This window comes from Mytilus trossulus, chromosome 10 (genome assembly GCF_036588685.1).
Source record: "Mytilus trossulus isolate FHL-02 chromosome 10, PNRI_Mtr1.1.1.hap1, whole genome shotgun sequence".
Taxonomy (NCBI): Eukaryota; Metazoa; Mollusca; class Bivalvia; order Mytilida; family Mytilidae; genus Mytilus; species Mytilus trossulus.
The window spans coordinates 56,371,916-56,383,696 of record NC_086382.1 but is presented as its reverse complement, the minus strand read 5'-3'; the positions used below and the strand labels follow the sequence as shown (position 1 = coordinate 56,383,696).

Here is an 11,781-nt window from a genome sequence, read left to right as displayed (position 1 = left end):
TTTATATGAAAAAAAAACTTTTGTAAGATAAATGTTTCGGAAAATTTCTTCATTCTAAAGAAATCTTTGTATCAAACGAAGGTTTTAATTATGATCATCAACTTTTATTACAAGAGACATAAATGCATGTATATAACCTTTAGTTGTTTACTTTTATAAATTTTGACTAGAATGGTGAGTGTCATTGGCACTCATACCTCATCTGCTTATACCTGTGTATATATAAATATATATAAGTGTCTCTGTTTTTACTATTTCGCTACTTGTGGTTCGTTTATTTGTACACGATGTCTTCTTGTTCTATTGAAGATATTTATGATAAAGGATTTGAATATATAAACAATATAAATAGTATTGCATGTTAATCTTCAAATAATTGTATCACTGTAACCAAAACTGTTTATTGAATTAATAAATAAAAGATAGCCTAAAGACATTTATTTAGAAAATATGTATTTATTTTCTATCAGGTTCCACTTCAACTTTATATATTCAACTAGTAGTGGTTCGTTTATTTGAGCATGATGTCTTTTCATTTATTTGAAAATATTAATATCTTGTTTACATATATAAAAGTATTAGTAGTAATGCTTAATAATCTTTACGCATATTATTCCTGTGACCAAAACTTATCATTAAATAGATGAAACCAAAGATAGCTGTACGACATTTAAAACATGTGTTGATTTTTTCTCAGATTCCACTTCAACTGTACATTGCTGTCATAGCTGTGACGCTTGCAACTGCTCTCCCTAATCCGATGAGTAAGAAATTTCAGCTCTGTCAGAAATACGACTTGTTGTATAGACAATGTCTACCACCACAGGAATGGATATGTGATAAGAGTAAGGTCCCAGAAAGCTACGTTAGATATAACATGTAAGTACTGTTATCATTCAAAATGTTTTTAATAAATAAACTCATCATAGATGCCATGACTATGCAATAATTAAAAATATAATGAGAGCATTTCTGAGAAAATAAATGAGATTCTCGAGGTAATCGTTGAGGTTTACCTAAAGTCCATTAAAACTTTGGTGATATGTTACAACAAAAAGTGCAAAACGTAAAGATCAAGGATCAGAATTCACACACACGCTTCACTTAAGACAAAAACAAATACAATTTTTTTTAAAAAAACAATCGCTAGCTCCGATATTTCATCATTTTGTATAGCATAGCAGTCATTGTGTTTTAATATAAATATAAGTAGATTAGTCAAATTATGCTTCCATTTAATACTAAATAAATCATCTTACTGCCTCATACCAATTAAAACATCTTATCTCTACATACAGTAAAAGCTTATTGAACAGCCTTGACATTAAAGATATGATTGACTATTTGATGAGATTTAAATAAAACTCTCTCTTACAGCCGTCAAGCAATGACAGACTCAGATGGAAGTTTTGTGAATTACTTAAAACACAGCAAAGAATGCGATGGTGTCTCAAAACATATATTCTCTAAACAAAATGCAGTAGAGGATGTCAGAGGAACTGGGTAAATACATTTAAAAAAAAGAAAATTTAAGTCACCACTGCAATTTTATAATGGTTTCTTCAGAAATGTCTTTACACGGAACGGTCAGAGTGCATATTATTTCTTTTTGTTTCATTCTAAACCCATAGCACCTAAATGAGTTTTTTGAAAGTTGAACTCTTGTTCAATTTGGAGCTGATACTAATATTTTACATAAACACATTTCAATGGTTTTTATCTGGTTGGTTCTTTTGTAGGAAATAAATACTCACAATCACAAAATAGAGCTCAGATTCTTTTAATTATTTCTTATTTTAGAATATTGCAGAAATAATGATGCTAGTTTTAATTTTGAACACATTTTATATCGAATTAATGCTGTTTGCAGTACTACTAGTAACATTTCACGGTTATTTAAACTTTACCATCTGTTAACATGTCTTACAATATTCTTCTATTTCGTGATAAAAACTGCATTAGAACAAAATGGTTTAGATAAATATAACCATGTTTTTATTTCAGAATGACGAAAATGGCAAAGATCCATAAATTTCCTATGTGCAGAGAAGTGCGCACACCTGTGACCCATATTTATAGATCCATCAACCAAATAATGACTGGTAAAAAACTGGGCGATGAAATTTGTGAAGTCGTTTTAAGCGAACAAGGAGTCCAAACAATTTATAAAGTGGAGTGTATAGGGTGAGTCAATTTTTAGTCTCAAACATATCATTTAGTTATAAAAAAAATTAACACTAAGATCAACCAAAAATAATGTAAAAATAGAAGAAAATTTTGTTTAGAATTTGGTGGATGTCTTTCTTAAGTATAAGTAACACTTCATCTTATTCATGTTTTCATAATGAACGATTGAATACAGAAAATGAGAGAGAAAAAACGTTAAATATTTCTGAATCAAATGGCAACAAATCCAAGAAAAAAGACATGCTACTGTAGTAAGCCTAAATTGATATATAGTCCAAACGTGACTATGTACGTGTTACTGATCCTAATGATTCATATTTGTGGTAATCCCTAGATTGTAATGTGTGTGTTGGTCCAGTTAACGAGTTTCTAAATTTCATATTCTAAAACATACATATTTGCGCATGTTAAACTGCGATGGCCCAAAAATAGTGAGCCAGTTTCATGTTAGTCTATATCAACCCTATTCCTTGTTGTTTGTCTATTGTACTTTATCAATAGGTGTCGGATGGAAATGGTTGGTAATGTCTGTTGTATTGTCTATTACTTTCGACAGTCCCCGATATCTTTTTTAACGAATTATTAACGATCTCTCTCTTCCCATACTTTTCGATCTTGTCCCTTATAGCTAGTAATCAGTCTGTGGTTTTTTTCTAATCTACATGTATTGTTTTATCCTATCGTAAATGTATGAGACACATTAAGGAATGGGTGGGGTTTACAGGATAGATGATAAAGGACAAAAAATGCAGAAAATCGGGGAAAAAAGAAGAGAAAATTAGTTAGAAAAAATAAGGAATAAAGAATAATGAGGAAACACAATTGAAAATGGGGGAGGGGAATAACCAAAAAATAAAAACTATGGAAATGAAAGCCGCCCATCCAGACCCTCACATATGTCTAGCGTTAAACGTAATCCCAGCAAAAAGTTTTCATGTTTATGTTAACTTAATTTGTTCTTACTTTTAATTTTACAGCCATAAGAGAACAACAAAATGTAGATTCCATTATGCCCCACAAAAGGATTATTACTGCCGACCAACCAATTACGTCACCAGAACCATGGCAGTGTTATGCCCCAGTGACAATGGAAGAATAACTCTCCATGCCGAGAAGATCCCAACAGCATGTAGTTGTGTAAAGGTTGGATGTGACGATACATTCACACCAAAAAGAATTCTCTAAAGTGAAAGAACAGTATTAAGTCACTTACAAGGGCATGTGCAATATATTTCATCCTCATCATTTATGTGTATTGTCTTTTATGTTTATGTCTACTAACAAACCATAACAGTAGTATTTAATAAAAATAGATTTAAATTTTGTACTTCTATTATTTATTATAAATAACAACAACCTAAACTATACAAATGAATTTTATCATATTGTAGTAAAAAAAGATTTGACGGAGGTTTTTTCATTCCTTTTTTACAAGAGGTGTATCGGCATTTATAAACATTTACGGGTGTCACATGCAGATCAGATTATGTCCACCCTTCAGGAGCACATAAGATCACATCGGGTTAGGTTATGTTCTTGATTCCCAGTCTTTTGTTTCTATGCTGTGTCTTGAGCACTGTTTTTGTATATTGTCGTTTTTTATTGCTAACTAATGTTTTTCAACTTCTGAAATATCTTTTGTATGACTATCTATCACCTCTCTTATACTTTTAGTATATTACACCTCTGTCCTACAAACAATTATTAAAGTTAACACCAATCAAATGAATGTTTGTTAATTTTTTGTCCAATAATGACAGCGGTATGGTAACCTTAAATTAATTAAATCATCGTCAATGTGGTTATTTCGAATAGTTTTATCATTGTCAATACCAAACACTTTGCATGATCGTTTGGACATACACATCTGGCCTTGTTCTTTTTTCTTTTCTTTTTTTTAGGTAACCTCTTTTATGTCTTCTTACTCGATATATAGTGAAGTGTTTTAATAACTATATGTAGTTATCTACACGATATGGTTTTTGCCTTGGGTTGGCTTTTCTTATTTCAAACAACTTATTTGTGAGTTATGCTATCAACCAATTAGATTTTATCCTAAAATGTTCCATTGCTTTTCTCGTACTTGAGTATCTCCTTTCGGTTTATTCTTTAATACATGTGTGTTTTCGCCGAATCTATTTATATTCATTATTACCGATTTTCGTTGATTTCGTGGGTAAAGTGTGAACCACGAAATTAAATGTTCAACGAATGACAAATTTTCTTAAGGCTTGCATAAAGACTTCGGCAAAACAACGAATTTGCAAGTTTTCCTTCATCCACGAAAATTGTGCCCACGAAAATAAATGAATCAGTATTAAAACAAAGTTTGGGTAAAATTTAAAATAATATAAGAATTGTCTGAAAAATAATTTGTTTTATAATATATTGAGTGAAGTTTTCTGAGATTTTATATGTACCTTGTATATGTTCTCACTGCTGCCATCCCTCTCTGGACCCTAGTTATGTGCTTCTAAACTTAGATATGCAGTAGTTTGAAGTTAATGGAGATTTAACGTGTATACCATGTTTTGTAACATTCTTTTGGCGTGGCTCTATACTTATACATTTTCATTGTGTTATTGTGTAAAATATCTTTGAAATGCGTATTGAATTAATGAAATTTAAAGATTTTTGTTTTACGGTGGGGAGAGAATATAAAGCATAATCTGCGAAGGTTAAATAACAAGTGGGTCATTCTACAAAAAATCCCGCAATTTATATAATTTAAGGACGAGCATATGATACTGATGGTGTGATTATATACGAAAACATAATATCACTTTACAGTATTTACAATTAAGTATATTTATTAATCTCTATGAAAGGACAAAAAAAACATAAATCACCATAAGTTTAACCAAGTCAAACCTAAGAATCGACTTACTTTGCACTAGCATGGACTCCAAGTATTCATAATGACATTCTGACCTTATTATGTGGCATACTTTGATAGATATAGGAAGATGTGGTGTGAGTGCCAATGAGACAACTCTCCATCCAAATAACAATTTAAAAATTAAACCATTATAGGTTAAAGTACGGCCTTCAACACGGAGCCTTGGCTCACACCGAACAACAAGCTATAAAGGGCCCCAAAATTACTAGTGTAAAACCATTCAAACGGGAAAACCAATAATCAAGAATCTAAGTACATTTTTAACCAATCAATGTTCACTTTAGAAAAAAACCGGTTTTTTATAATCTTGAAGTTTATACAAATGTTGTAAGAATAAGTGAAAAATTGAAGATATTACAAATAATAAACGCTGGTATACAGACAAGATCCATATAAATAAAAAATGACAAAAAAGCATTATAAACAGTATCAACAGGTCGAATTAACAAGAAAATACGATTTGAGAGTAGGTTAGTTGAAATTATTATCCATTGTAAAAGAAGAGTAAGATGACCTGTCATTTTAAATGCAAGATAAGTTTAATTGTAACATTCTTCTTTTTTAAAAACATCTAATTATATACTAGTACTATGCTCTTTTAGCTAATACGTTTTGTATCTCCTTGTTTTGGGGTCTGATTTATGTTTTGTTTTTTACATAATGATACATAAAGGCAACAGTATTAAGCGTTTGTTTATATATGTATATTTATATTTATTAAGAAACTAGCCCTTTACAACGGGGGCACTTGCAGGTAGGGTAACCACAAATGCGTCCAAGAGCATATACTACAATGTATGAATAATGTACAATGAAATAAAATACACATAGGACAATATCAAAGTTAAAAAATATTTCATATAATGGGGATATTCCCATTCTCCATTGTAGCGCTAAGCTCTTTAGCTCGTCAAATATGATTCGACATAATCTATACTTATCTAAGTCATGAATTCTAGCAAAATGAGACACCCTTTGTCTATCAAGGAAATTATTTATCGGTTCCCAACCTAAATCTACGAACAGAGCCGACTTAGGGATATTCATATTAGTACTTAAAATGGATTTCGCCGATTTATATTGTAAATTTTCAAGAATTTGCTTGCCTGAAACTGATGACGGCAGCCATACAGCATAACCGTGTGCGATAGATGGCCGTATTACCGAGTTACAGAGGGCATCTCCGAAGAATATGCGATTAGAAGATCCGTGCTCATTTAGTAACTTAGTCATATAATTGAGATTGCGCTCGAAGTTATCTTTTAAGTAACGATTTATATGGTAGGCAAAAGTCCAAGAACGCGTAAAATAAACTCCGCGATATGTGTATTCATTGGCTTCTTCAAGCCGGAGCAGGTTACATAATTGCTACTTCTTATCTTTATCTAAACGCTTACCTATTATCATAACCTTGGATTTGTTTTGGTTGAATTTTAGATTCCACTTTGAACCAAAATTAGCTGTTATATCAAGCAGACGATTTAGGTCCGCCTCGGACTTCCCGATAAGGACTACATCATCAGTAAATAAAAGGCAATTCACTAGTTGTGAGGATAGGTCGGCACCAACATTGTTGGCTTCGAGCATGCTTACGAGGTCATTTATTAGAACAGAGAAAAGAGCCGGAGACAAGACACAATCTTGTTTCAAGCCAAATTATTGATCAAAGAAACCTGGTTCACAATCACCAAACAAAACTTTGTTAAGTACATTACTGTAAAGTGATTTGAGCAGTTTCCTACAATTACCTTGAATGCCAGTTTTCCACAATTAATAGAAAAGGCCATCACGCCAGACTCTATCGAAAGCTTTTGATAGGTCTAGAAAGCTAAAAATGTTTTATATTTTTTAACTTTTAGGCAAAAGTCAAAGAACGCGTAAAATAAACTCCGAGATATTTGTATTCATTGGCTTCCTCAAGCCAGATCCGGTTACCTAATTGTTACTTCTGATCTTTATCTAAACGCTTACCTATTATCATAACCTTGGATTTGTTTTGGTTACATTTTAGATTTCACTTTGACGCAAAATTAGCTGTTATATCAAGCAGACGATGTAGTTTCGCCTCGGACTTCCCGATAAGGACTACATCATCAGCAAATAATAGGCAATTCACCTTGAATGCCAGTTTTCCGCAATAAATAGAAAAGGCCATCCTGCCAGACTCTATCAAAAGCTTTTAATAGGTCTAGAAAACCGATAAATGTTTTATATTTTTTAGCTTTTCGTATAGAACAAATACCTTGTAGAGTAAAAATATGATTCTCTGTTGTTCATTGTTTTTCTAAATGCTCCCTGAACCTCGCCTAAAATATTATTTTCTTCTAAGTAGGTCATTACAGATTCCTCCAAACTTTTCGAATATACCTTGTACACATTAGACGTTAAAGTAATCCCCCTATAGTTATCAATATAATAGACAGACCCAGCTTTGAGTAGGGGTTTGATGATGCCATTTTGCCAATCACCAGGTACAGCTTCAAGGTCAGTAATAATGGTGAAGAGATAAACAAGTGAATCCACAAGTGCATCGCTACCAAACTTTAAAAATTCATTGTGAATCTCATCGATACAATTAGCTTTGTGCGACTGAAGATTTCTTATAATTTTATCTATCTGCTCTCGAAAGAAATTCCTTAACTTCATTTTGCATTTTAAGTTTAAAAGTCATAAATCGCTTCGGCGAAAACAAATATAGATTATAGACTAAACCCGATGGAAACACACAAAAAGTACGAGAGAAGCAACGGAACAATATGGGATAAAACCTTACTGGTTGATTGAATAACTCGCAAATCATTTGTTTGAAATAAAAAAAAAAGTCAATCCATGGCATAATCTACGTCGTGTAGATAACTTCTAGTCCGAGATTACTCTGACGTCCAACGGCTGTTTTGCCAGACAAGGTGGAGTCGTTGGACGTCAGAACTCGTCCAATATCATAAAGTGGATATTTGCACGTCTTAAAGGGATGCGCTGCTTCGTTGCTTCTAGGGCCAACTGACAGCCTTGGAATTATATAAATCGGTCATCAATCTGTCCATTTTTTATTTATCTCTTCATTCATGTAAGTTTCACCTACCTGCCACCCATTATTTTCCCTATTTTAATAGTTTTCACAGTGACTCATCGATTCCGGCATTTTGACTTTCATTTTCAAATGGACGACAAGTTACGAGTTGGCGGCCTCGAGACTGAAATTATTCAAATATTTATGCTAATTTCGGGATTGTGTATATTTCTTAACCTCCTTTACAGGAGATCGATATTAAACATTTAGTAGCCAATAATGATAACAATCGGAAGCACTCGGACCTTACTTGCATCGTAAATGAACGAGATGTTAGATTATGTATTCACATTGACCTAGGGCCATCAGCTCCCATAAAACATTGTGCCTTACTTTTTCTCGTTGATCACATGACAAATGACAATCTTTCAAAATGAAAGTTAAAATTCCAGAATCGATGCGTCACTGTGAAAACTGTTAAAATAGGGGGATATAAAGGGTGACATGAATGAAGAGATAAATGAAAAATTAACAGATTGATGCCCGATTTATATAATTCCAAGGCTGTCAGTCGGCCCTAGAAGCAACGAAGCAGCGCATCCATTTTGGACGGGCAAATATCAACTTTTTGATATGGGACGAGCTCTGACGTCACACGGCCCAAGCTTGTCTGCCAAAACAGTCGTTGGACATCAGAGTAATTTCGGATTAGATAACTACATGTAGTTATTGAAACACTTCACAATTAACCACCAAAAAAAACGCCAACACACATACAACGAACTATTTGATAATATATATATTCCTGGCTTAAATAAATAGGGTTAAACCTGGTTAAATGGCATGCCAAACCTCTCGCAAGACATGCTATCTTTTATAATGGAAAATAAGATAAACCAATGAAATTTTAATTCGTAATAAAATCTCTTTAACTAATGTCAATTACTAACTATCCTACACAGGGGGAAAATAAACTACCAGACACAGATATATAAAATATTATATTTTATTTATACATTAGTCACTATTACAAGAACATGGCATAATGGATGATGATGTGCACAATATTACAAAAAAAACAACAAAATATCACAGTCTGCATGGATTTAAATACAAAACTTTCTAATATGTGAGGTCACAATTGAAGGCATTTCATCTTTTTCGTCTGTTCGGAATGGTTTTTATGACACCATTAGAATCGACCTGCAGCACACTGTGCGGATAGTTCTTTAAAAGACTGAACTACAAAAACAATGAATCGAAAAAGCTGTCTACGCTTTGTTGCTTTGTTTTCTTCGGTTGGACACATTCAAATCGGCTTGCAGCACAATTAGTTGGTAATTCGAGGTCCACTTTTTGACATTGGTGCTCTTTGAATTCTGGACAGAAAACAGCAACCCTACGTCTGATAAAGTTGTCTGGAACACACTTAAATGAACTGCTCTCAAAAGTAGGTCGATCACTTCTGAAATTTAAAAAATATCAAATAACTATTTGTTTGATTTAGATAAAGAAGCCTGTAATCTTCAATTTCCATCAAACATAATAAAGTATTTAAGAAGATGAGCCTGAATCTCATCATTTACCAATTAGTAAACTTGAAAAATAAATAGAGAAGAAAGGTTGATAAGATATTAAACGAAGTATCACAATCAATACATGTGAACATATTTGACTTTTTGATACCACCTCTACTTCAATGATAATAATAATTGAAAATTGAAAAAAGTTCATTAGAAAAAACAGCTTTGAGTGATATAACTACTTACTTGCACTTCATATAGTAAACTTTCTGTTCCCATGGACGTATAACATAACATTTGCTCCATCTAAAGCTTTTTGTTTTTTCGTCTACCATTTGCACATTCACAGCTGTTACATTAACATAATTGCCATCACAAACTTTCTCACATCTGCCTAGCGTTTTTCCAAGATCACCACCATCAATTGGACATTGTCTAAAAAGGGGGGGAATCATATAAATTTGTACGGAATGGAAAAATAATAGACTATATGTTTCTTATGATTTCTAGCCGTCCAGGTCATTTCACAACCATATATTATATGACTCTGTTGAAATATCACACGTTGCGATTAAATGTTGTAACTTTCTAGTAATAATAAAATGCTGTTAAAATTTAGAACTTTGATGTCATAACACTTGTATTGTGACTACCCGGTGTGGACGAGTGTCATGACGTCTCTGTGTTGTTATAACACATTGTGAAGGACTTGTAATAAAAAAAAAAGTGTTGATAAATGTTCTGACTGTGTTGTAATATCATATTGTTGATGAATGCTATTACTTTGTAGTAATACAAAAGTGGTCATAAATGATATGACTGTGTTTTAATAAAATATCTAATGATAATACATCTTAATTATATTTATCAATGTATAAAACATTCGTTTAATGTCCATTATAATGACATAGCTCATAACTTTTTCATTTATCTAAACATTTTTGGTTTTTCAATATTTTGTGTTTAGGCGCTCTTGATGAAAATAAAGCAAGGTGATCGATTCGGAAGGATGAAATTGATAAATATTATTTCATTGATGATTTGTTATATCTATTAAGAAAGTTGGTTATCCTTTTTGAGGAATTTGGAACATTCAGATAGCAACAAGTAACACACAACCTCGTTACAACATATAGCCCTTCGATTTTGGCGAATGTCATTATAATTACTGATAGATATTAATCAAAACTTACTCATATTCAAGGGGAAGTTCTGGAGAGTATATTTTACAAGAATCCTCAACGAAGGATAGAAGATCTCTGTCAGCTTGAAGGGCGTTTTCTATATGATAACTGAAAAATAGATACAAATGAAAATAAAATTCATACGAAGCGATTACTAAAATATAGAGTTGAGCAAATTCTTTATTACAAGCAATTAGACAACAAACCTCTACGAAATTGATGTAAAAATCTAATATTCGGATAGTCATATAAATTCGAAATCGACTGCTGCTAAATACATACACAGTTTTAATTCATAAAATCTGTTGAAAATCATTTAAGTGCAATTTTCAAATTTTTAAGTTAGGAAGTTTAATAATACTTGTAATGTGTCTAGAATATTTCTGGCTCAAGGATGTACTTACTGGTTATACGGGACTGTATAGTCATCATTACATCCAGGACTACTTCCAAATTCTCCATCACATATTCTGACCTTATCAGGCCAATGCATTTCTGGAGGATCCATACACTTGTAAGCTCCAGTGACTCCTAGTACCGCAAACCAAACAATAAACATAGTCATCTAGATAAAAGATAAGTTTTCAATTGTTATAACACGATTTCATTCACATTTGTAAATAAAATGTCTTGATATAAAAGAACCAATGTTAAATATTACAGTGCTATACTTTACTTTTATATTACCAATCATCTAAAAATGATTTTTATATCAAATGTGTTAACTTACAATATAATAGTGTATGCAGCTTTACTAAACTAAAATATCATTAATTAAAGAATACTTCTCTTACCATCTTAATATCTGTCGAACAACTGTACTTTCTAAATACTCAAAATTTCGTTTCTTTTATGTATTCTAGTGCCATGAGGAAAAGGATTTTAAAGCCAATCGCAGCTCGTTAGGACACTATTACGTCAAATAGTCAAAACCATAATTATGTATTTTAAAAGAAAAACAAAGGAGTATTTTGCAAT

At 32.1% G+C, this 11,781-nt stretch overlaps 2 protein-coding genes across 2 annotated transcripts; one reads left to right on the top strand and one right to left on the bottom strand.

Annotated features, from left to right (window-relative positions):
• The first annotated feature begins 701 nt into the window (after positions 1-701).
• Positions 702-3,510, top strand: LOC134686382 (uncharacterized). Its single transcript, XM_063546051.1, has 4 exons — positions 702-879; positions 1,378-1,503; positions 2,005-2,184; positions 3,165-3,510. Exons 1-4 carry the CDS (start codon positions 761-763, stop codon positions 3,370-3,372), a joined length of 633 nt encoding a protein of 210 aa, XP_063402121.1. The 5' UTR covers positions 702-760; the 3' UTR covers positions 3,373-3,510.
• Positions 3,511-9,086: 5,576 nt separating this feature from the next.
• LOC134686381 (uncharacterized) lies at positions 9,087-11,721 on the bottom strand. The gene is made up of 5 exons (XM_063546050.1): positions 11,598-11,721; positions 11,208-11,368; positions 10,813-10,911; positions 9,866-10,054; positions 9,087-9,561 (listed from the first exon to the last, which is right to left on the bottom strand). Exons 1-5 carry the CDS (start codon positions 11,598-11,600, stop codon positions 9,339-9,341), a joined length of 675 nt encoding a protein of 224 aa, XP_063402120.1. The 5' UTR covers positions 11,601-11,721; the 3' UTR covers positions 9,087-9,338.
• Between the last annotated feature and the right edge of the window lie 60 nt (positions 11,722-11,781).

What these genes read in the sequence shown, in the direction of transcription:
- LOC134686382 (XM_063546051.1), top strand. Translation starts at nt 761, where the DNA reads ATGAGTAAGAAATTTCAGCTCTGTCAGAAATACGACTTGTTGTATAGA. An exon ending in GAGGATGTCAGAGGAACTGG is followed by an intron (nt 1,504 to 2,004) that starts GTAAATACATTT and finishes TTTTTATTTCAG; the next exon opens with AATGACGAAAATGGCAAAGA. An exon ending in TATAAAGTGGAGTGTATAGG is followed by an intron (nt 2,185 to 3,164) that starts GTGAGTCAATTT and finishes TTAATTTTACAG; the next exon opens with CCATAAGAGAACAACAAAAT.
- LOC134686381 (XM_063546050.1), bottom strand. An exon ending in TATACAGTCCCGTATAACCA is followed by an intron (nt 10,912 to 11,207) that starts GTAAGTACATCC and finishes TCTATTTTTCAG; the next exon opens with TTATCATATAGAAAACGCCC. An exon ending in GAACTTCCCCTTGAATATGA is followed by an intron (nt 10,055 to 10,812) that starts GTAAGTTTTGAT and finishes CCCCCTTTTTAG; the next exon opens with ACAATGTCCAATTGATGGTG.